Here is a 25,789-nt window from a genome sequence, read left to right as displayed (position 1 = left end):
TACTGCATTCCCACTGGTTTCTCCCCACCATTTTATCTGCGAGCTTTCTCTCTGAGCAAGGAATGTATTGGTATGAGATGGCATAAGATTTAAAAAGGAAAATGAGACTGATATAAAAGGGAGAATTTCTTCTTTCAAGTGGACTAACATGAGCTTGCTACAATGTCCAACTGCAGTTGAATGCTACTATTACTAATGTTTTATTTTTCATCTCTATTTACTTATCCTCCACAGATACAAACAGCGGAGACAGCCGAGAATGTTCCCCCCCGGAGGCAGGAAGGATGATGAAAAGCTCTCCTCCTCCCCAGCCCAAGACCATTTCCCTGGCCAGGACCGAGGTCTTCGCTACCGTCCTCTTCACAGAGTTCCTCAAAGAACTGGCGGCCATTGCGCAGGAGCACTCAATACTATCGCACGTCCCTATGGAGGAGTAACGATATAATAACATTGTAATAATGTTATAATAACATTATTATTATTATAATGTTTTAATGATGTTATGGTAGCATTGTCTCACAGGGAAGGAGTGAGTGTCTGTCCCTGACCTGTTGTGTCCACTTGAGTAATTTTAAAAGTTTTAAAAAGACTCTTTGAAAGTTTTTCATGTTTTCCACTGCTTGATGAAGAAGACTATACCTCTTGGATTGATTCACTCGTCTTGTATCTCTCTCCCTGAGGTAGTTTTTAAATTGGGTTATATATACATATATATATATATTTGAGGCTAATATATTTTTCCAAACCAATATATAAAAATGTCGGGCTCTGATATACAGTAACACATAACTTACAGGAATCTCTCACCCATTTGATGCATTTGCCATTGATACCCTCAGACAGACTCATGTGTATATGGTTCTGCCCTCAGAGAGTTGTATGCATAGGCCTATGTCACATCCAAGGAGCAGGTCATGTGATTTATAATGACTGGAAAGTACTGACCTACTTCAAGCCTTTGGTGGAACCCCTGCACCAACCAATAAGAATGCTGAAATGGAAGCTTGGGGCGAATCGACCAAAGACTGAATAGAATGGAACAGGCTGAATGGAACAATGGGAAGTTAATGATACACAAAGGACACATAATCGGTCCCTTTAGGCTTTTAGACTTACAATATTGCATTCATAAATGTCAATGTATTGCCCTGGTAGCAACAGCCTCTCCAGAGACCAGCTCTAGTTGTCTTGTAGTGATGGCCACCATACAATGGGGACTTATACGTGGCCTTACCGAAATCTCTGGTGGTGCCGTGTTGTCACCCTGGGGTTGCATGCTGTACTGGAAATAATCAGGAGCCTATTTTGTCAGGATCTCTCCCTGCAGAGTATTCATCACTAATCAAATGTTATTTGTCACATGCTTCGTAAACAACAGGTGTAGACTAGCAGTGAAGTGCTTACTTACGGGCCCTTCCCAACAATGTAGAGAGAAAGAAAATAGAGAAATGGTGGAAAAGTAATAAATCCACAATGAGTAACGCTAACTTGGCTGTTAACACGGGGTACCAGTAACAAGTACCCTAGCAGCACCACTAAACTACTGGTTAGCGCGTTGGTGTTAGATGCTAGTGGGAGTCCCATTCATCTCATACTTACTTTATGAGTTGGTGTAGACCATGGCATTCTCTAATGCTATGTATCCGGTGATCGTTGTTATTCAAAACTCTTGACTGAAGGAGAGGCCTACTAGTAAGTTAGACGATCAGGCTCACTGTACAAAACAAGTTTGTGTCGCTAAATACCTTAAATCAAAGACTTTCTTTGTTCAATAGACATATTTCAATTATGTTAGGTTTTCAATGCACATTAGATATTCAAGTTAGAAGTAGTTTTTATTTTTAGGGGTGTACTTAAGGACACTGGGTTCTTCTGACGTCAATTCTTAATGCTGCGGCTAACTCCATTTTCCCATGGTGCACCAGGTCCTGTCCACTGAATGCACTTTATTTATAATGATATCTCTCTAAAAGGAGCTTTCCATATCAGGGTGATGCACTCAATGTTTGCATCCAAAACAACACCTTATTTCCTATGTAGTGCACTACTTTTGACCATATAAATCAAGAGTAGTGCACTATATGGGGTAATGGGTGCCGTTTGGGAAGCCCTCAATGTCTTCGCCTTATTTTAGTACTTTATGTATATAATTGGAAAAAATAATCAAGGAAGCAGCACACTATGCAAATCATTATTGATATTTGAGGTATAAGAGTACTTTATTACGTTTTGTTTCCTGATGGGGTTGGGTATTTAATACAGAATGTACTTAATGTCACAATAATGGAACTGTTTTGTAGAGAGAGGTTCTATTGCCATATTTTTTTCACAGAAGTTGTAACTTGAGTTCTGTCTTCTTGTTGCTGTATTAGGGAATGCATGTTTCTTGTATGTTTTTATGAGTCAAGTTGGGAAGATTGGAATACATCACTGTTGGTTGGTTCATTGATGATTTGGCACATTCATTTTAGCATTGAATGTTTAAGTTTGAATTCCAGACTAAGACATGGTCTACCATTAGCAACAAATAAATAGCCTTGATTTTAATTGACGTAATTTTATTTAAGGTTTTGATTTCAACCAAGGAGACATTTTGTTACAATGTCTGTCCCTATTAAATCGGTATGTTAGGGAAGAACTACCTAAAAATTGGTGCCTGAATTTTGAATGAATTTCCTCCTGTTGTTTAGTGTCTACTCTGGGCTAAGCATGGTCATGTTCAGTAGGCATAAAAGTGAGCTTATCCATTTAGAAATGCTCTTTTTTGTTTTCTTTTGCAAAACGTTTTTCTATGGTGCATCCTAATGAACATGACCCAGAGGATGAATGTGGATGCAGCTGCAAAGGCAAAAATATACCACTGTCTGCTCGAACTAGTCCACAAATTGGACCGATGGACAGTTTATGGAATGCATCATTTCTTGCCATTTCTAAATTTGGTGATGTACTCTATATTTTCTTGTAGTAGAATGTTGTGTGGAGCACATTTACTTCAACCAAATTTAGAGACACAGTTCTCTTCAGTTGCGTAGAGGTTTCATTCCAAAGATAAGTAGTCTAGTTTCTCCCTTTTCTACAACTATTAGCATCCATTTTAGATGTCAGCGATGACCTTGTCAGGTTACTCCAGTGTGTATTCTTCTGTCATTAAAGTCAGAGGTTCCAAGGAATTATTTGAATAAAGACATGTATTGTATTCTTTATAATACGTTTTTATTGAAGAACAGAAATATGTCATGTTTTGACAGCTTCTCTACCCAAATGTATATTTTAGCTTAACCTCGGCAAAGTGAAATGCAAAACACAGGGAAAACACACTTTTTCTTTACGCTTCTTTCGCCCAGAAGTGGTTGTGTTTTCAATGGTTTGTTCAGTGGACTCCACTGGCCTCGTTTAGTAAACAATCCCCCCTCTATCCCTGTTCATACCTGGTTCTAACATGCAGCCTTTGTCCTGATCTTTTCCAATTCTGATTCTGGACACATTTATGGACGATTAAAAAACGCATTGTGATCAGATCTAAGTCTACACGGACAAGATCAGGACGAATGTTAACAGCAGGTATAAACAAGGCTTCTGACAGCCATTCATCCAGTGACCCAGCTTCTGTTCAAAACTAGGTCTTCTTCACAGGCACTGAAACAGCAGCCAGCCACAAACCCTCTTTTAAAATCAAGAAGTCCAATTGTGTTATGTACAATACTTCTTATATAGGTCACTGCATACAGCATTCAATAGAAACAAAGGGGATGAATGGGAGGCAACTACCTACGTTACCAAACTGAAGTCACATGCACACAGCCAACCAGTATTGAATTACCGCGTGATTTGACAAAACTCAATATTCAAGCCAACTGAATGTAAGAGATGCCTATCTCTAGAGACAAGCATAGAAGGCTAAACGATAGAGATGTAGCTCCTTCACTTGACAGCCACAAGGGGGCGCTCACTACTCATGACTACTTCCTCTCTCTCCTCTGACTGAACACTGACCTCTAAATCATTCCTAATCCGATCCATTTTAGAGGGAGTATCAGGAGATACATTGCATATAGTACTTCAGTCCTCTGTTGCTCTCCTGATTCATTTCAGTGCTGCCAGAGGACAGTGATAAAAGCAGAAAGATGACTTCTGGGACGACTCCCAAACTGCCTGGTAATGGGCCATACCTTTATTAGCTGTGTTCGCCATTGGTGGGTCCAGAGTGTTCCAAACTGCTAAGGGATTCCAGAATGGCTCTGCTTAAAGTGTGATTATCATGGAGGATGTGTATGCCATTCCCTTGACAGTTTTAGATGAAGTGTGTGTTTGGGAGGGGATAAGTGTGCACACTCCAAAGAGAATTAGAATATATTTATGTACACAAATAAAAGTTACAATACAACTGCAACAACTTAAAGGCGGTTACGGTGCCAGAAGACAACATGAGAGACAGTTGATTTAGCAACAATAATCCTCTTGACCAGAGGACATTAACTATGATGAAGCCATAATGATGTCATGCTTGCTGCCTCTTGAACCATTTTGATATTCCACCAGGCATGTCAAGGTGGCCACAGACCGTGTTAGTTAGTCCTCAGGAGGTCTTCTGCTCCAGGATGGCCCGTACCAGGACTGGGTCAGCCCTGCCTTTCGTCTCCTTCTGGACCAGACCCATGAGCTTGTTCAGAACCTTCTTGTTCCCACTGCGGATGGCTTGGACCTGTAGGAGGAACAGTAACAGCAGCATAAGTCACAAATACTTACGTTTGCATTTAGTTTATTGATCATCAACAGAATTCTATCAAGACTGGCTACTAGCAAAAAGTCAATGACCCTGTACACTCCAAGCTCCTCATTAAGCTCAGGGACCTGGGTCTGAACCCTGCCCTGTGCAACTGGGTCCTGGATTTCCTGACGGGCTGCCCCCCAGGTGGTGACGGTAGGAAGCAACACCTCCACTTCGCTGATCCTCAACACGGGGGCCCCACAAGGGTGTGTGCTCAGCCCCCTCCTGTACTCCCTGTTCACCCATGACTGCGTGGCCACGCACACCTCTAACTCAATCACAACACAACAGTAGTAGGCCTGATTTCCAACAATGACGATACAGCCTACAGGGAGGAGGTGAGGGCCCTGGAGGAGTGGTGCCAGAAAAATAACCTCTCTCTCTCCTAATGACAACAATGAAGGTGCTGATCGTGGACTTCTGGAGACACAAACTTAGTGGAGAAGGTGAAAAGCTTCAAATTCCTCATCTTACACATCACTGACAATCTGAAATGGTCCACCCACACAGACAGAGTGGTGAAGAAGATGCAACAGCGCCTCTTCAATCTCAGGAGGCTGAAGTAATTTGGCTTGGCCCCTAAGACCCTCACAAACGTTTACAGATGCACAATTGCTGTCGGCCTGAATCACCGCCTGGTACGGCAACTGCACCGCCCCTAACAGCAGGGCTCTTCAGAGGGTGGTGTGGTCTGCCCAACGCATCACCAGGGGCAAACTACCTGCCCTCATTGAGGCAGCTCTTGCCCAGGGTGGCCGCACCTGGTCTGGGTGTGAGTCCACCACCTTCTGGCAAATCCTGTGGATCTCTGTGCTGTCGTTGACCATCCCCAGGTCCTGCTCCTTGACGATCTGCTGGGCCGTTTTACCTGGGGTCTTCCACAGCTCCTGGAACACCTGTATGGAGCAATGAAACACTCAGGTTAAACCTCAATTGAAAATGATAATATACGCTGAGGGTACAAAACATTAAGGACACCTTCCTAATATTGAGTTGCACCCCCCTTTGCCCTCAGAACAGCTACAAATCATCAGGGCATGGACACTACAAGGTGTTGAAAGCGTTCCACAGGGATGCTGGCCCATGTTGACTCCAACGCTTCCCACAGTTGTGCCAAGTTGGCTGGATGTCTTTTGGGTGGTGGACCATTCTTTTTTTGCGGGGGGGATTTTTACCCCTTTTTCTCCCCAATTTCGTGGTGTCCAATTGTTGTAGTAGCTACTATCTTGTCTCATCGCTACAACTCCCGTACGGGCTCGGGAGAGACAAAGGTTGAAAGTCATGCGTCCTCCGATACACAACCCAACCTAGCCAAACTGCTTCTTAACACAGCGCGCATCCAACCCGGAAGCCAGCCGCACCAATGTGTCGGAGGAAACACTGTGCACCTGGCAACCTTGGTTAGCGCGCACTGCGCCCGGCCCGCCACAGGAGTCGCTGGTGCGCGATGAGACAAGGACATCCCTACCGACCAAGCCCTCCCTAACCCGGACGACGCTAGGCCAATTGTGCGTCGCCCCATGGAATTTGCACTTCTTGACACACTCAAACCAGTGCGCCTGTCAACTACTACCATACCCTGTTCAAAGGCACTTAAATCTATTGTCTTGCCCATTCACCCTCTGAAGGCTTAAAAATCTTTCTTTAACCCGTCTCCTCCCCTTCATCTATACTGATTGAAGTGGATTTAACAAGTGACCTCAATAAGGGATCAAAGCGTTCACCTGGACTCACCTGGCCAGTCTGTCAGGGAAAGTGTTAATATTTTGTACACTCAGTGTAGTAACACATATGGACTTTGCATTAGATGTTTAGGATGTTATGCCATCTTGTTATCTCTCACCTGCTTGGCGATAGAAGAAGAGATTTGTCCATTCTCCTGGAGATTCAGTATCTGGGCTAGAGCTTGAGGAGAGATCGGACTGAGAGAGGGAGCAAGAGAGAGACAGATATGAGAGCGAGAGACAGATATGAGAGCGAGAGTCAGATATGAGAGAGAGAGACATATGAGACACAGATATGAGAGAGAGACATATGAGACACATATATGAGAGAGAGACAGATATGAGACACAGATATGAGAGAGAGACAGATATGAGACACAGATATGAGAGAGAGACGGATATGAGACACAGATATGAGAGAGACACATATGTGAGAGAGACAGATGAGAGAGACAGATGAGAGAGACACCGATATGTGAGAGACAGATATGAGAGAGACACAGATATGTGAGAGACACAGATATGTGAGAGACAGATATGAGAGAGACAGATATGAGAGAGAGAGACAGATATGAGAGACACCGATATGTGAGAGACACCGATATGTGAGAGACACCGATATGTGAGAGAGGCAGATATGTGAGAGAGGCAGATATGAGAGAGAGGCAGATATGAGAGAGAGCAAGTGAGCGAGAGAGAGAGAAGGAAGAGAGAGAGAGAGAGAGAGACATGAGAGAGACACATATGTGAGAGAGAGAAGAGAATGAAGAGAGAGAAGGCACAGGAGATGTCATTAGACCCATTCTATCCTTTCCTGTGTGACAGTGTGATGGTGTCCATCTACCCCGGAGTCACTGTGCTTATAATGAGAGGCTATTTGGCCCCGTCTTTCTCTGTGACAGCCCATTGCCACCTACATGGCACATGATCATCACTGCTGTCACCAATCCCCGAGTCAGAAACACACTGAGCCAGAAACACACAGTCACATACACACTGACTAAGTTATGAACGGAAATATGGCTAAACAAACAACAAACACGCGAATCCACACATAGTCAACATCCACTCTCACTTTCTTCAAAATGACAAAAAGGCACACAAACACCCACCCATCCACTAGTTCTCAGACAAAGACGTAAAACAAAACACATCATACTTTACTCTGTTTGATCAGTCTTAGAACAGTCTGGAGTGTAGGATAAAAACAGCCCTATTTAAACACTCAAAACACTCAGCTTATTACCCAGATATATTCTCTATTCACATCCACTGTCTGCCACAGTAATAAAGGAAGGAATCAACATGAAGATAGATAGGAAACATCGTAGGGAAAAACCACAGAAATGATGCTTCCAGTATGGAAATGATTTCAGGCCTCCGTCTAGCCAAGATGTTGGATCCTGAGATAGGATCTTCAACATGGGGTTTGAAGTCAACGCAAGACTGAAAAGAGTCGAACAGAGGAGGAGGAGGAGGAGAGACACATGATAGGAGTTCGGGAGGAGGGGAGAGAGAAGAGGGCGAAACAAGATGAAGGATGTAGAGGAAGAATGATAGGGATGAGGTGGAGAGGAGAAAGAGAATGAGTGAGGCTATAGTAGGACACAGAGGAAGAGGAAGAGGACGACTGAGTGTCTCACCTCTGGCTGACACTCAGGTTCTGTTGATGGAGGAGGCCCTGCAGCTCGTTCATCACCCAGCCAATCACCTTTCTCGGCCCAGCCTTGGTCTCCCTGACGACGGCCTCAAAGTAGTCCATCAGCCCGTCCTCATTCTACAACAGGAGGCCCAATGAAACACACGCAATGATACTGTATATACAACAATCTACTGCGCCTTGCTGGACAGAGGCAGAAGCACAGACAGGGTAACTGGCTGTGCAAGAATAGGTTACTTTGGGTAGTTATTAAATTGAGAGACAGCGAGGGAGAGAGTACAATGGAGAAACAAAGGAAGGGGGGGAGAGAGGGGGAGCAGAAACGAGTGCCAGAAAGTGGGAGGGAGAGAGACAGACAGGAAGACAGAAGATGAAAGCCAGAGAGATGGAGTGAGAAACCTACCTACCATCAATTATAATTAACTTGCTCAGTTGGACGTTAACAGACAAACCTACATACTGTAGTAGTCACTCACCACCAGGGTGAAGCTGTGTTCGGGGAGGATGCCGTAGGTCTCCACCAGCCTCTGCCTCCTGATGCTGGGCAGCTCCGGCAGCCTCTCCCTCACCTCCTCCAGAACCACCATCTGGCTGGGGGCAACACCAGGGGGGACTGTAGAGCACGCCTCGTACACCATCAGAGGAGGCAGGTTGGGCTCCGGCATGAACCTGGAGGGGGGGGGGTGAGAAAGATGGAGAGCGAAAGGAGAGAGAAAAGGTGGGAGAGAGAAGAGAGGAGGGAGAGAGCGAGGGGAGAGAGAAGAGAGGTGGGAGTGCATGTGTGACAGAGGGAGCACCCAGAGAGAGCACAGTTAAAGACAACAGAGCAGAGAGGGAGCGAGAAAGAGAGGCAGGAGTGAGATAAGAGAAGATAGAGAGGGAGCTGTTATCAGCAGTAGAGAAAGATAAGAGTGGAGTGCTGGCTGTATCTCTGCAGGCCTCTTAGACGACACAATCACAACACAACAGTAGTAGGCCTGTGTGTCACACGGTCAGACAAAGGGCTGTCTCCTCTACACATACACTTGTGTGACGATGACCTCTCTCCTCTCCATCCTGTCTCGCTCCCCCTCTTCTCTCCATGCAGGCCCTACAGCGGTGATCGTATCATACCACACACACCATGCTGGAGGCTGTGCTGCTAGAACATACTGAAGTGAATATGAGTTGTACTCACCTGTAGTCCTGAAGGCCCTCCTTGTCTCTCATTGGAATGGTGTGACTGTAAAACAGAGAGACACATGTTATGGCTTTGAGGTACTGTATAACGATAGTGTTTCGCTCGTTACAACAGTTACTACGGCAGATTGTTCATGTTGAAGAGGCTGTAACTATGGGCGAGGGCCACAGGTGTGAGGTGAGGGGCCCCCAGTCATTCTGTGTATTTCTGGACCATGACAGAGCTGTGGGCTTTGCTGTCAAACACACTCCATCAGGCCCAGCGCGTGCACACACACACACACGCACACACACGCACACGATGGTGTTATAGGCAGGTTGACGTTTATTGTCATGAGTCTTGTCCTGGAGGCAGAATTGAGCGATTTCCCCTTAGATAGGCCAGCTGCAAAGTCAAAATGGGCTTTTTGTTCTTCATTTAAGGTTAGTGTTAGGCATCAGGATATTAGCAGTGTGGTTAAGGTTAGGTTTAAAATCAGATTTTATGACTTTGTGGCTGTGCCAGCTATTGACCGCTTTGCAAAGCTGCCTCCAGAACAAGATTCATGACGAAACACGCTAACTTGCGCATTAGAGGCAGGCCCCAGCTGTGTGAAGAGCAGCTCATTTCATGGGCTTTACAACCCTCGCTAGCAAGCTGATCCACAACACCAGACACTGACTGACTCCAAGTGGCCTCATTCATCATCCTTAGTTACTAAAACGTTTTCAAATTAAACCTCAGAAGAGAGAATGTCTTGATCAAATATCACTCTGGAGATGGCAATACAGTGTTTAACTTCTTATGGCTGCAGGGGCAGTATTGAGTAGCTTGGATGAAAAGGTGCCCATTGTAAACGGCCAGCTCCTCAATCTCAGTTGCTAATATATGCATATTATTATTAGTATTGGATAGAAAACACTCTAAAGTTTCCAAAACTGTCAAAATATTGTATGTGAGTATAACAGAACTGATATTGCAGGCGAAACCCTGAGGAAAATCAAACCAGGAAGTGGCTTCTATTTTGAAAACTCTCTTTGCTCCATTTAAAGGGATATCAACCCGATTCCTTTTCCTATCGCTTCCTCAAGGTGTCAACAGTCTTCAGGCATAGTTTCAGGCTTTTATTTTGAAAAAATGAGCCAGAAAGATAACATCGCGTCAGGTGGTCGCATGAGTTTTGCTCGCGCAACAGAGTTTGGGCTGCCATTGCTTTTCCCTCTCCTATTGATAAAGACATTTGCGGTTGATATAATATCGATTATATATTTTAAAAACAACCTGAGGATTGATTATAAAAAACATTTGACATGTTTCTGTGGACATTACGGAAACTATTTGGAACTTGCCTGCGTTGTCGTGACCGCTCTTTCCTGTGGATTTCTGAACATAACGCGCCAAACAAACAGAGGTATTTTGGATATACACACATCTTTATGGAACAAAAGGAACATTTATTGTGTAACTGGGAGTCTCGTGAGTGAAAACATCCGAAGATCAAAGGTAAACGATTCATTTGATTGCTTTTCTGATTTTCGTGACCAAGCTACTTGATGCTAGGTGTACATAATGTTTTGTCGAAGGTTCGATAAACTTACAAACGCTTGGATTGCTTTCGCAGTAAAGCATATTTTCAAAATCTGACATGACAGGTGGATTAACAAAAGGCTAAGCTGTGTTTTCCTATATTGCACTTGTGATTTCATGAATATAAATATTTGTAGTAATATTCATTGAATGTGGCGCATTGCAATTCAGCGGTTGTTGATGACAATTATCCCGTTAACGGGATTGCAGCCATAACAAGTTGATTATGGGGAGTGGGGTGGTGGTATCTGACCCAAATAATTATTAAAACCCTAAAGAGACGCATCCTGTGTACATTGTACCGTATCCTGCGAAACATCATATTCTTAGTCAATAGACATTTTTGACATGTTATCAGAAACACTCTCACTGTAACATAATGGGACTTGTCGGCATGACTTGGTTCGAGGGTTGGTTCTAGAAGCCTCTTACCCAGTCTTGCCATCAAACGACCGTGTCTCGTTCTGCACCGTGCCGCCGCTCTCCAGGACAAACATCTGTCTCTGGATCTCATAGTCTGTTGATGAAAATACACACGCACACACCAGGCCTGATCAGAAGCAAGCATCCAGCCAACTGGCACGGCGTTAGATTCTCCCAACATCTGCCATGACACATGGCCATGCCTGAAGTCTCCTAACTGCTGCTACATTAGTTCTCTGTGACAAACGACTGTCTGGAGTTTTGACTTTTAAAAACCCTTTATCACTTCTCTGCACTAAGCTAAAATGGAAGTCTACTCTTGGGATAAATAATGAAAGCGGCCAAGTCACTTCGTATCACACGAACTGTTAATGGCCCGCTGCTCCTGGTGAAGAATTTCAATGGCCCCTATGACTCTCCACCGTCTCCAGTAAGTTGGAGAGAAAATAAAAAAGTTTGATGGGAAACTCTGTAGAAGTGGAATTAGTGTTGATGGGAAATCTATTGTTCTGTAGAAAGCCAATTTAGCCTAAGTTAGGCATGCAAACTGTGTGCTCAGTTGTTCACTGAAACAAATGGTCAATAAAGTTGTATTCTATATCTTCCTGAGTTTGTGTGGGTAGGAAAGGCCTCGTGCTTTCTAGTCCATGTTAACTATCCCTGTACACTAAACGTCTCTTCAGAAGCCTTTCCATCTTCAGTTCCTGTCAACAGAAAGCCTGTTTCTCTGATTCCTGTGGGCAGAGAGAGTGACGACTGCCTTCAGGGATAAAACACCTCAGAAAGAACAAATCATGGAAAGACGTATGAAGTTGAGACAAGAGGAAGTTTTGGCAATTACTTCACTGAGTTGTCTAAGAGAACATTTACACAGGCAAAGACAGATAAGGCCGGTTTGTGTGTGTGTATGTCTGTGCCTCACGGTGTCTCTAATCTTTGACTCCCAGTTTGACTTGCAGTGCACGCATAATTACACAGCCCTCCGTCAGACGACTGTTTCAGAAAGATGACAGCCCATGAAAAGGATTCCATGCTGTTCGCTCTTTTTCTCTCTTTCTGTGTGTGTGTGTCTATATTTCCCCGAGTGTTCATCCAACTAGCCTATTCCAGACCCACTGGGTCGTGACCGCTTCACTTCAGTACCTCCACTAAACCCCCACCAATGACAATGAGGATATACCCTTCACACACTATTGTGCCAACCTGAACCAAACTGTTCTGGATCAGATATTGTCTTATTCACATGGTCCTTTTCAGCATGGTTCCAGCAACTATGGTGAAGGCTTTAACCAGGCCAGCTCAGTACAGCTTGGTTTGGCTCGGCTCAGTTTGGCCAGAGACTCTCTATAATATAGTCTATATAATGACGAGATGGTCTTGTCTCTGCCCTAACAATGGGAGTAGTTGTCGGAAAGGCAGGCAGATACACGTGTGAACAATAGACTCAATAAACTCCAATATAAAATTGTTATATACACTGCTCAAAAAAATAAAGGGAACACTTAAACAACACAATGTAACTCCAAGTCAATCACACTTCTGTGAAATCAAACTGTCCACTTAGGAACCAACACTGATTGACAATAAATTTCACATGCTGTTGTGCAAATGGAATAGACAACAGGTGAAAATTATAGGCAATTAGCAAGACACGGAGTGAAGGAGTGGTTCTGCAGGTGGTGACCACAGACCACTTCTCAGTTCCTATGCTTCCTGGCTGATGTTTTGGTCACTTTTGAATGCTGGCGGTGCTTTCACTCTAGTGGTAGCATGAGACGGAGTCTACAACCCACACAAGTGGCTCAGGTAGTGCAGCTCATCCAGGATGGCACATCAATGCGAGCTGTGGCAAGAAGGTTTGCTGTGTCTGTCAGCGTAGTGTCCAGAGCATGGAGGCGCTACCAGGAGACAGGCCAGTACATCAGGAGACGTGGAGGAGGCCGTAGGAGGGCAACAACCCAGCAGCAAGACCGCTACCTCCGCCTTTATGCAAGGAGGAGCAGGAGGAGCACTGCCAGAGCCCGGCAAAATGACCTCCAGCAGGCCACAAATGTGCATGTGTCTGCTCAAACGGTCAAAAACAGACTCCATGAGGGTGGTATGAGGGCCCGACGTCCACAGGTGGGGGTTGTGCTTACAGTCCAACACCGTGCAGGACGTTTGGCATTTGCCAGAGAACACCAAGATTGTCAAATTCGCCACTGGCGCCCTGTGCTCTTCACAGATGAAAGCAGGTTCACACTGAGCACATGTGACAGACGTGACAGTCTGGAGACGCCGTGGAGAACGTTCTGCTGCCTGCAACATCCTCCAGCATGGTTTGGCGGTGGGTCAGTCATGGTGTGGGGTGGCATTTTCTGTGCTCGCCAAAGGTAGCCTGACTGCCATTAGGTACCGAGATGAGATCCTCAGACCCCTTGTGAGACCATATTCTGGTGCGGTTGGCCCTGCTGGTGCGGTTGGTTCCCCCTAATGCAAGACAATGCTAGACCTCATGTGGCTGGAGTGTGTCAGCAGTTCCTGCAAGAGGAAGGCATTGATGCTATGGACTGGCCTGCCCGTTCCCCAGACCTGAATCCAATTGAGCACATCTGGGACATCATGTCTCGCTCCATCCACCAACGCCACGTTGCACCACAGACTGTACAGGAGTTGACGGATGCTTTAGTCCAGGTCTGGGAGGAGATCCCTCAGGAGACCATCCGCCACCTCATCAGGAGCATGCCCAGACATTGTAGGGAGGTCATACAGGCATGTGGAGGCCACACACACTACTGAGCCTCATTTTGACTTGTTTTAAGGACATTACATCAAAGTTGGATCAGCCTGTAGTGTGGTTTTCCACTTTAATTTTGAGTGTGACTCCAAATCCAGACCTCCATGGGTTGATAAATTTGATTTCCATTGATAATTTTTGTGTGATTTTGTTGTCAGCACATTCAACTATGTAAAGAAAGAAAGTATTTAATAAGAATATTTCATTCATTCAGATCTAGGATGTGTTATTTTAGTGTTCCCTTAATTTTTTGGAGCAGTGTATATATACAGTGGGGCAAAAAAGTATTTAGTCAACCACCAATTGTGCATGTTCTCCCACTTAAAAAGATGAGAGAGGCCTGTAATTTTCATCATAGGTACACTTCAACTATGACAGACAAAAAGATTTTAAAAAATCCAGAAAATCACATTGTAGGATTTTTATTGAATTTATTTGCAAATTATGGTGGAAAATAAGTATTTGGTCAATAACAAAAGTTTATCTCAATACTTTGTCATTGCCAACAAAGGGTATATAACAGAGGTCAAACGTTTTCTGTAAGTCTTCACAAGGTTTTCACACACTGTTGCTGGTATTTTGGCCCATTCCTCCATGCAGATCTCCTCTAGAGCAGTGATGTTTTGGAGCTGTTGCTGGGCAACACAGACTTTCAACTTCCTCCAAAGATTTTCTATGGGTTGAGATCTGGAGACTGGCTAGGCCACTCCAGGACCTTGAAATACTTCTTACGAAGCCACTCCTTTGTTGCCCGGGCGGTGCGTTTGGGATCATTGTCATGCTGAAAGACCCAGCCACGTTTCATCTTCAATGCCCTTGCTGATGGAAGGAGGTTTTCACTCAAAATCTCACGATACATGGCCCCATTCATTCTTTCCTTTACACGGATCAGTCGTCCTGGTCCCTTTGCAGAAAAACAGCCCCAAAGCATGATGTTTCCACCCCCATGCTTCACAGTAGGTATGGTGTTCTTTGGATGCAACTCAGCATTCTTTGTCTTCCAAACACGACGAGTTGAGTTTTTACCAAAAAGTTAGATTTTTGTTTCATCTGACCATATGACATTCTCCAAATCTTCTTCTGGATCATCCAAATGCTCTCTAGCAAACTTTAGACGGGCCTGGACATGTACTGGCTTAAGCAGGGGGACACGTCTGGCACTGCAGGATTTGAGTCCCTGGCGTTGTAGTGTGTTACTGATGGTAGGCTTTGTTACTTTGGTCCCAGCTCTCTACAGGTCATTCACCATGTGGTTCTGGGATTTTTGCTCACCGTTCTTGTGATCATTTTGACCCCACGGCGTGAGATCTTGCGTGGAGCCCCAGATCGAGGGAGATTATCAGTGGTCTTGTATGTCTTCCATTTCCTAATAATTGCTCCCACAGTTGATTTCTTCAAACCAAGCTGCTTACCTATTGCAGATTTAGTCTTCCCAGCCTGGTGCAGGTCTACAATTTTGTTTCTGGTGTCCTTTGACAGCTCTTTGGTCTTGGCCATAGTGGAGTTTGGAGTGTGACTGTTTGAGGTTGTGGACCGGTGTCTTTTATACTGATAACAAGTTCAAACAGGTGCCATTAATACAGGTAACGAGTGGAGGACAGAGGAGCCTCTTAAAGAAGAAGTTACAGGTCTGTGAGAGCCAGACATCTTGCTTGTTTGTAGGTGACCAAATACTTATTTTCCATCATAATTTGCAAATAAATGTATTAAAAATCCTACAATGTGATTTTCTGGATTTTTTTAAAAATTTTTGTCTGTCATAGTTGAAGGGTACCTATGATGAAAATTACAGGCCTCTCTCATCTTTTTAAGTGGGAGAACTTGCACAATTGGTGGTTAACTAAATACCTTTTTGCCCCACTGTGTGTGTGTGTGTGTGTGTATATATATCAAATTAAAGTATGTGGAAAACCCCTTCAAATTAGTGGACACCAGTTGCTGACAGGTGTAAAAAATGTAGCACAAAGTCAAGCAAGCATTAGCAGTAGAATGGCCTTATTGAAGAGCTCAGTGACTTTCAACGTGGCACTGTCATAATAGGATGCCACCTTTCCAACAAGTCAATTTGTCAATATTCTGCCCTGCTAGAGCTGCCCCGGTCAACTGTAAGTGCTATTGTGACGTGGAAATGTCTAGGAGCAACAACGGCTCAGCCACAAAGTGGTAGGCCAAACAAACTCACAGAATGGGACCGGCGAGTGCTGTAGAGCGTATAAATCGTCTGTCCTCGGTAGTAACACTCACTACCAAGTTCCAAACTGCCTCTGGAAACTTCAGCACAATAACTTTTCGTCAGGAACTTCATGAAATTAGTTTCCAGGCTGAGCAGCTGTTTGGCGGATGCCAGGAGAACGCTACCTGCCCCATTGCATAGTGCCAATTGTCAAGTTTGTTGGAAGAGGAATAATGGTCTGGGGCTCTTTTTCATGGTTCGGGCTAGGCTCCTCGGTTCCAGTTATGGGAATTCTTAACGCTTCTAGTTATAGACGATTCTGTGCTTCCACTTTTGTGGCAACAGTTTGGGGCAGGCCCTTTCCTGTTGCAGCATGACAATGTCCCTGTGCACAAAGCGAGGTCCATACAGAAATGGTTTGTCGAGATCGGTGTGGAAGAACTTGAATGGCTTGCACAGAGCCCTGACCTCAACCTCATCGAACACCTTTGGTATGAATTGGAACGCCGACTGTGCCTAATCGCCTAACATCAGAAGGGTGGAGCCTGTTTTAGCAGCAGAAGGAGGGACCAACTCCATATTAATGACCATGGTTTTGGAATGAGATGTTCGACGAGCAGGTGTCCACATGCTTTTGGCCATGTAGTGTATATCAGTACATTCGTAACAACCTAAACATTATGCAACTTCTATTAGGTCAAATAAGCCTCACTTAGAAAATTAGCTATCACATTATTTTTCTTACCAGATCCGACACTCTCTCATAGACTTCCATACAAAAACAATCCCCACTTGGTGTACTTATCGCCGCATTCTCGCGTGGACAGATTGACGCGAGTGGAACTTCTCGCTTCGCCTCTGGTTTGGCTCAGTATTGTGAAAAGCCCTCTGCAGCACTCACCTATGGCCCTGGCCAGGTTGCGGGCACTGTTGATGTTCTTGACCTCAGTCCTGATGCCCCAAGGATCCCCAGGTCTGTGGACGGACACGTTGGCATCCACTCTCAGCTGGCCCTCTATAGGAAAATAGAAGGTATGAGACAGCTGTCCCTCTATAGGAAGAGAGAAGGTATGAGACAGCTGTCCCTCTATAGGAAGAGAGAAGGTATGAGACAGCTGTCCCTCTATAGGAAGAGAGAAGGTATGAGAAAGCTGGCCCTCTATAGGAAGAGAGAAGGTATGAGAAAGCTGGCCCTCTATAGGAAGAGAGAAGGTATGAGACAGCTGTCCCTCTATAGGAAGAGAGAAGGTATGAGACAGCTGTCCCTCTAAAGGAAGTGAGAAGGTATGAGACAGCTGGCACTCTAAAGGAAGTGAGAAGGTATGAGACAGCTGGCACTCTAAAGGAAGTGAGAAGGTATGAGACAGCTGTCCCTCTAAAGGAAGTGAGAAGGTATGAGACAGCTGGCACTCTATAGGAAGTGAGAAGGTATGAGACAGCTGGCACTCTAAAGGAAGTGAGAAGGTATGAGACAGCTGTCTATAGGAAGAGAGAAGGTATGAGACAGCTGTCACTCTAAAGGAAGAGAGAAGGTATGAGACAGTTGGCACTCTAAAGGAAGAGAGAAGGTATGAGACAGCTGGCACTCTATAGGAAGAGAGAAGGTATGATACAGCTGGTCTTCTATAGCAAGAGAGAAGGTATGAGACAGCTGGCCCACTATAGCAAGAGAGAAAGTATGAGACAGCTGGCCATCTATAGCAAGAGAGAAGGTATGAGACAGCTGGCACTCTATAGCAAGAGAGAAGGTATGAGACAGCTGGCACTCTATAGGAAAAGAGAAGGTATGATACAGCTGGTCCTCTATAGCAAGAGAGAAGGTATGAGACAGCTGGCCCACTATAGCAAGAGAGAAAGTATGAGACAGCTGGCCCTCTATAGCAAGAGAGAAGGTATGAGACAGCTGGCACTCTATAGGAAGAGAGAAGGTATGATACAGCTGGTCCTCTATAGCAAGAGAGAAGGTATGAGACAGCTGGCCCACTATAGCAAGAGAGAAAGTATGAGACAGCTGGCCCTCTATAGCAAGAGAGAAGGTATGGGACAGCTGGCACTCTATAGGAAGAGAGAAGGTATGATACAGCTGGTCCTCTATAGCAAGAGAGAAGGTATGAGACAGCTGGCCCACTATAGCAAGAGAGAAAGTATGAGACAGCTGGCCCTCTATAGCAAGAGAGAAAGTATGAGACAGCTGGCCCTCTATAGCAAGAGAGAAGGTATGGGACAGCTGGCACTCTATAGCAAGAGAGAAAGTATGAGACAGCTGGCCCACTATAGCAAGAGAGAAAGTATGAGACAGCTGGCCCTCTATAGCAAGAAAGAAGGTATGGGACAGCTGGCCATCTATAGCAAGAGAGAAGGTATGGGACAGCTGGCACTCTATAGGAAGAGAGAAGGTATGATACAGCTGGTCCTCTATAGCAAGAGAGAAGGTATGAGACAGCTGGCCCACTATAGCAAGAGAGAAGGTATGGGACAGCTGGCACTCTATAGGAAGAGAGAAGGTATGAGACAGCTGGCCCTCTATAGCAAGAGAGAAGGTATGATACAGCTGGTCCTCTATAGCAAGAGAGAAAGTATGAGACAGCTGGCCATCTATAGCAAGAGAGAAGGTATGGGACAGCTGGCACTCTATAGGAAGAGAGAAAGTATGAGACAGCTGGCCCTCTATAGCAAGAGAGAAGGTATGGGACAGCTGTCATTAGAGGCTCTCTGGATGTTTACTTTTTTGCCAAAAACAAGAAAAGAAAAATAAACCGTTAGTTTTATTAGTACATTGTAAATAAAATATTATATTAATAATGATAGGTAAACAAATATGTATATTCAATTATTAACCTAACGTTCTAATATATTTTTAGGGTGTATTCTTAGAATCGTCCTAACCCCCCCCGCGCCCCTGTGTCCAATGCAGGCCTCCCCACCAGCCATGTTTCCCTGGTGTGTTAGTGAGTATGTGTGTGTGTCCAATGCAGGCCTCCCACCAGCCATGTTTCCCTGGTGTGTTAGTGAGTATGTGTGTGTGTCCAAAGCAGGCCTCCCCACCAGCCATGTTTCCCTGGTGTGTTAGTGAGTGTGTGTGTGTCCCCAATGCAGGCTTCCCCACCAGCCATGTTTCCCTGGTGTGTTAGTGAGTGTGTGTGTGTCCAATTGCAGGCCTCCCCACCAGCCATGTTTCCCTGGTGTGTTAGTGAGTATGTGTGTGTGTCCAATGCAGACCTCCCCACCAGCCATGTTTCCCTGGTGTGTTAGTGAGTATGTGTGTGTGTCCAATGCAGGCCTCCCCACCAGCCATGTTTCCCTGGCAGGTCCCTAGAGCCTGCAGTATGAGCTGCATCTCTCTGACGGCTGCTGCTGCCTCCTCTCCACAGCTCATGTCTGGCTCCATCACCAGCTCCATCAGACCCACACCTGGAGGGAGAGAGAGATGTTACATACACTCCCCATATGCCTACATAGGATTTGGCTAGCCAGTCCCTGTTCTATCTAGATCTGTATATACCAGTTGGAGCTCTGTGGTAGACTCCTCTTGGAGTCTATGAGTGTTTGAACTCTATGGTACCTGCTCTGTTGAGGTACACCGATGGGAAGCTAAACTCCATCTACCTGCTCTGTTGAGGTACACCGATGGGAAGCTAAACTCCATCTACCTGCTCTGTTGAGGTACACCGATGGGAAGCTAAACTCCATCTACCTGCTCTGTTGAGGTACACCGATGGGAAGCTAAACTCCATCTACTTGCTCTGTTGAGGTACACCGATGGGAAGCTAAACTCCATCTACCTGCTCTGTTGAGGTACACCGATGGGAAGCTAAACCCCATCGACCTGTTCTGTTGAGGTACACCGATGGGAAGCTAAACTCCATCTACCTGCTCTGTTGAGGTACACCGATGGGAAGCTAAACTCCATCTACCTGCTCTGTTGAGGTACACCGATGGGAAGCTAAACTCCATCTACCTGCTCTGTTGAGGTACACAGATGGGAAGCTAAACTCCATCGACCTGTTCTGTTGAGGTACACCGATGGGAAGCTAAACTCCATCTACCTGCTCTGTTGAGGTCTATAAGGGTCTGGTTCCTGTAGTCATCGTGGAGGCTCTTGCCACTGTCCTGCTCTAACTGGATCTGTTTGATCCTGACACTCTTGGTGACCACCGCGTTCCTCTTACGGCCCCCCAGGTGACTGTAGGTCAGGGTGCCGTCCACCGCGATGGGCAGCCTCTGTTGGGTGATCTGGTAGCCCGCCTGGATGGAGAAAACACATGAAACTAGAAAAGGTCAATTCTGTGTGCTTGCTTCAGCTGTCTAAATGGGTCTCATTTATCAGATATGTAATAGCCTGGTCTCATATGCTGTATAAACTTGACATTTGGCATGACAACGATTATAGGTATTACCTATAGAGGACTCCTCGCAAACAGATCTGGGACCAGGCTTAGGTATTTAATTACAGCCACTATATAATACAATTAAGTCATTTATATTAAAGACACGATAGGAAAACATGGGGTTAATACCAAAATAAACTTGGCGTGCATAATCAACGATTTACCATTACAATTAACTTGGAAATAACCTTAAATATATCAAGGGGTCAAGAGTGTTATGAACAAAATAGCAATATATGCATTAAACATGAGCTAAGATCCAGCCATTAGTTAGTTACTTAGGGGAGGGATAATACGTCCCTAAAACGGGTTACTCCAACTCATTATTATGCGGTTGGAATATTATTGTTGTTTCGTTGAGAGGGGTTCAAAGTCACAAAAGCGAACTGAATGAATATTTTATCTGTTCTGTTATTCTGAAGAGCCACTGTGCTGGCTGCCGCTATTCCACAAGTGAGTACGGTAGCACTATGTCCCGTTGCCACGGCAACCGTCCATAGAAAATACTAAACATGCATCATACTTACTGGCATGCCGACGAAGAAAAAGAAAGGGAAGGAATAAATATGAGCAACACAAAAAAATAAAAAAGGAGAGAAAAAAGTGAATTAGCCATAACCATCTGTGTGTTGTACTGTACCCGATCAACAAGCACAAGCATAATGGCCCACGGGAGACATTCCATTTTGTCTCAGCGGTGTACTATAAATACAGGATTATAGCATTAAAAGATGCTGATTTCTCCCTTTCTAGAATAATCAATTCTCTCATAGAGCTCTGTCAATGTCAATGCAGATGGAATTCATTAGCGCAAGTGCCTCCTAGTTTGCATACTGTATGCATTGCTGTTCACACACAGGCTACGTTAGTTAGCTTAGCACCCACCAAAATGGTGGACCATTTTGCAATCCCGGCATAATCAGTGAAGATATGTTGGTGCTTTGTATAATGAAGGGCAGCTGAAGTTGGATGCAGACCAGTGGTGGTATAAAACTGCTACTGGAAGCCTCTGGGTCCTTCTAGTCACACCCCGGCCCCAAAGCCTAATGAGAAGTCTGGTATTAAAGCACTCAGTCGGTTCAGGAAAGTAAATCCAAACCTGAGAGCTCTCTCTCCAATTAGACTGCTATTTGTCGTTTTCAGATTCAGTTCACCGAATCTAAGCCGACTTCAACGGATTCATGATTCGATGCACCAAACCTATTCCCCTCTACAACCCTTGATTCAACTAGCCCTACCTATTGTACATCCACGTCCCCACAAACAGATCCATTTGAGTCATTAAATAGTCGTCAGGGATAACATCTGCACAGAAAACACTCCAGAAAAGTAGAATTATGCATATCCGCTAGTAGATTAGTGTGAAGCTGCTGGTGCATGTTATTAAGAAGAGGCTAGCTGTTATAACAGAACACCTGCCTGCCACTTCAATTCATTCCTGCTGCTGGTCAGGCAAGCGCATCATAAATCATGTAATGAGCAGCAGTGCATTCGTTGTGTGAAATTAAATCATGGATTCATGGAACACATCAATAATGCACAACTATATATGTGTTATTAATAAATGCATGTTCTTTTTATGTCCTCGTTCTCTCTACTTCCATAGGCTGCTAGTAAATTAATTGAATAGAGAATGTGCTGCTTAATGCTTCACTCATCATGGCTATTATTTTCTCTGTCTACATATCATGAAGAGAGCATGAACATCCCTCCCAACTGAATTTAACGCATTAGCATGATTCATTATGCAATACAGGCCTTTTACTCTCCATCCCTGTTCCCTGTCTATTTCCCGGGCCTGGTAAAACACAAGTGTTGTCTACAGGGTAAGCAAAAACATATTTATAAGCATTGGTACCACTGGTGGGCACGGTAAACATTTAAATCTTAACTGGCACTATCGTTTCAACAGCGCATGTTTTAACATAACCCAAAGAGAGAGGTGATGCAACACTCAGTAAGCAGACCGGAAATCTACAACGGGGAAACAAGACGAGGTGGGATTTGGGAATAATCCTTCGGCTTCCTGCTGGGATTTCACCCCTGGGATACATGTCGGAGCTTTTGAAATCAATAATCTACCTCTGCTGTGGGGAAGGATTATGCAGCTGTAGACTCACGATAACATTATTACCAATGAATCTGACTGCTGGGTTCGAAAGACAACTCAATCTTCTAACAATCTAGGCTTGGCAGGCCTTGTGTTGACCATATGCTTCCATTCAAAAGAACTAGAATGACTTAGGCCATCGTGTCATCTAGTTCATTTCTTAATTGACAGGATATTGACGTACCATAACATTAAGACAACTACACTGACAACCCGACTTTTTAAACTCTTCACTCATCGAATACAGGAAAGGTATGGATTGCACTGTAACAGACAAATCTCCTAGCTGTCTTGTCATTTTCTTGAGAGTGGAAAGTCCCATTATGGTATAATACCGCTAAGGCACTTAAATTATTCAAATTCACCCTTTTCTCTGTCCACAATTTCTCATCATCAGCTCGTCAAGAGTAATGTCAGGGTCATTGCTTTCTACATAGGTCACATTAAGCTAGGGCTGCCCGTCTTTCCAAAGTGAAATGAAACTTTTTGGGAGGCTTTGTTGGGCAATTGCTATTGAATCTCTTCGACTCTTCCAATGACATGTCTTGAAGTCAAGGTCATAAAATGTCAGTCATAAAATTACCCAGGAGCGCCTGGCAGCAAGGTGAGGGTGAATATCACTTGGCCGCGACTTGACTTCTAACAGCTAACAGATTGCAGGAAACAGAAGCTGTCATTTGGCTAGATATCGCTGGCAATAAGCTTTTCTGCCGGTTTAGCAAGACTCGTCACTATTAAATGATAGCCTAGCTCAGGGACAGGGAGGAAGTAAAATGGGAACGTTACTTTGGGGAGAGATGGCGGCTTTGACCGATGAGAGCTACTTATTAATAGGGGAGTAAGTTGTCTCCTCTGTGATTTAGGCCGGGTTACTGTATTCAATAACTTTGTAAAAACTGCTGATGTAGCCTAAAAAGGGCTTTAGAAATAAATGTGATTGATGATAGCTTGTGATTGGAGGACAGATGGGGTCCGGGTTGACTTACAGGAAGGTCAGCGTAGAAGTAGTGCTTCCTGTCAAAGAGAGACTTCCTGTTGATGGTACAGTTAAGGGCCAAACCTGTCATCACTGCAGCCTCCACACATCGTCTGTTCAGCACCTGAGAAGGAAGAGGAAAGGAACTTAGGTCTACTTGGTCAAATGACTATGTACATTGACATATTGTAAGCTAGGTTACATAGACCAGATTATGTTATGATGGACAACAACTGTATTATTACGCAACGAATAGACCAACAGCCTTTATTGACATGAGACATGTTTATCATCAGATGCACGATAACTTACAGGTAGAGTTCCAGGTAAGGAGGCATCAAAGAAGGACACCAGGGAGTTAGGTGGAGCCTGGAACCCAACCTGGGAGCCAGAAAACAGCTTGGTGTTGGAGTGGATCTGAGCATGGATCTCCAGACCCACCACACCTACCAGCTCCTGGGGAGCACTAGAAGCACACAATCACAGTCAGATAAATTAACACGTACAAATGGGAAGCCACCATATCAACTCCACGATTTCATTTTCTGAACTGACTAATAGACTGGACTTATGAATAGCTAACTGCCAGGGTTGTCTGTTATAGGAGTTTAGATGTGGGTCATTAATTACAGTGCAGCATTTTAGACAGTTCTGTTGGTTGGCTTATTTCCGTGTTCAAAACAGGGAACTCTGGAAATCTCTGACTTCAGTGCGTTCAAAACAACTGGGAACTGGGGGAAAACAAGCTCCGATTGGGAGAAAAAAATCGTTATAAACAGTAATCCAACTCTGAACTATTTCACTGGTCACCCCCAAAGCCAATTCCTCGTTCGGTCGCCTGTCCTTCCAGTTCTCTGCTGCCAATGACTGGAACGAACTGCAAAAATCACTGAAGCTGGAGACTCATATCTCCCTCACTAGCTTTAAGCACCAGCTGTCAGAGCAGCTCACAGTTCACTGCACCTGTACATAGCTCATCTGTAAATAGCCCATCCAACTACCTCATCCCCATACTGTTATTTATTTTGCTCCTTTGCATCCCAGTATCTCTACTTGCACTCATCTTCTGCACATCTATCACTCCAGTGTTTAATTACTATATTGTAATTATTTCGCCACTATGGCCTATTTATTGCCTACCTCCCTTGTCCTACCTCCATTGCACACTTTTCTATTGTATTATTGACTGTATGTTTGTTTATTCCATGTGTAACTCTGTGTTGTTGTTTGTGTCACACTGCTTTGCTTTATCTTGGCCAGGTCGCAGTTGTAAATGAGAACCTGTTCTCAACTAGCCTACCTGTTTAAATAAAGGTAAAATAAAAAAACTCGGGCCTCTTTCTAGAGCCCCGACTTTCCGACCTAAATATCACTGACGTCATGAGTTCCCAGTTGTTTTGAATGCGGCATATCAGCACAACTTTAGTGACATCATCATACCTAATCAAAGTCATTCAGAATCCCTGTCAAGACAACCTGTGAGGATGCTCTGAAGGCAGAGAGGGGTAAGAAGGACAATATTTACATATTTATAAAGGAGGCTATCATGCAGACGACTAGCTATACATAAACTGCATTCGGGTTTTTAACTAACAGCAATGTTTGCAACGTCTAAATACGGAAGGGGATGTGGTTCTGAATGATGTGCGACTGCCGTCCTCGCTAACTAGCACAGGCGCGCACACGATACACAAACAGTGCACATTAGTGCGAGCTAGCTAACGTTAGCATTCACTCCGTGAACCTACCTTTTCGGTTTTGTTTGGGCTTGACTCTGGCATCGGGAGACAAACATACATATTCTCCTTATCACACGCCAATTGTGCCTTTGGTAAGTAATCGTTGGATAAAATATTGCAATTTGTTTATTCATATTATATAGCAGTGCAGTCATTCCTGCAGAGGAGCCTGCCATGTTTAGCCTTTCTGTTTAGGGTATTATGGTAGTTGTAGTCATAGTAAACTTAGTTTCACACAAAATCCGAGGGCACGTGCATTTAGGAAAACTCAACACCCCACAATGTAACACATTTCATGTAACACAT

At 44.5% G+C, this 25,789-nt stretch overlaps 2 protein-coding genes across 3 annotated transcripts in view; one reads left to right on the top strand and one right to left on the bottom strand.

The window, feature by feature from the left end:
* The window catches only part of LOC139419007 (FHF complex subunit HOOK-interacting protein 1A-like), a 48,308-nt gene extending 45,087 nt beyond the window's left edge, over positions 1–3,221 (top strand). Inside the window, exon 14 of one of the 2 annotated variants that reach the window (XM_071168821.1) lies at positions 235–3,221. In XM_071168821.1, the coding sequence (XP_071024922.1) occupies positions 235–437 (203 nt within the window). In that variant the 3' untranslated portion in view covers positions 438–3,221. The remainder of the gene's footprint in view (positions 1–234) is intronic. The other variant, XM_071168822.1, reaches the window with a different exon arrangement.
* On the bottom strand, positions 3,200–25,686 carry LOC139419009 (glutamyl-tRNA(Gln) amidotransferase subunit B, mitochondrial-like). The gene is made up of 13 exons (XM_071168823.1): positions 25,493–25,686; positions 24,057–24,210; positions 23,755–23,868; positions 20,317–20,515; positions 19,559–19,681; positions 17,172–17,285; positions 11,331–11,415; positions 9,330–9,374; positions 8,629–8,821; positions 8,136–8,269; positions 6,612–6,690; positions 5,530–5,664; positions 3,200–4,702 (listed from the first exon to the last, which is right to left on the bottom strand). Exons 1-13 carry the CDS (start codon positions 25,657–25,659, stop codon positions 4,577–4,579), a joined length of 1,668 nt encoding a protein of 555 aa, XP_071024924.1. The 5' UTR covers positions 25,660–25,686; the 3' UTR covers positions 3,200–4,576.
* Between the last annotated feature and the right edge of the window lie 103 nt (positions 25,687–25,789).

Source organism: Oncorhynchus clarkii, chromosome 10, assembly GCF_045791955.1.
Source record: "Oncorhynchus clarkii lewisi isolate Uvic-CL-2024 chromosome 10, UVic_Ocla_1.0, whole genome shotgun sequence".
Lineage (NCBI taxonomy): Eukaryota > Metazoa > Chordata > Actinopteri > Salmoniformes > Salmonidae > Oncorhynchus > Oncorhynchus clarkii.
The sequence above is the reverse complement of the archived record's forward strand: the minus strand, read 5'-3'. Positions and strand labels throughout refer to the sequence as shown.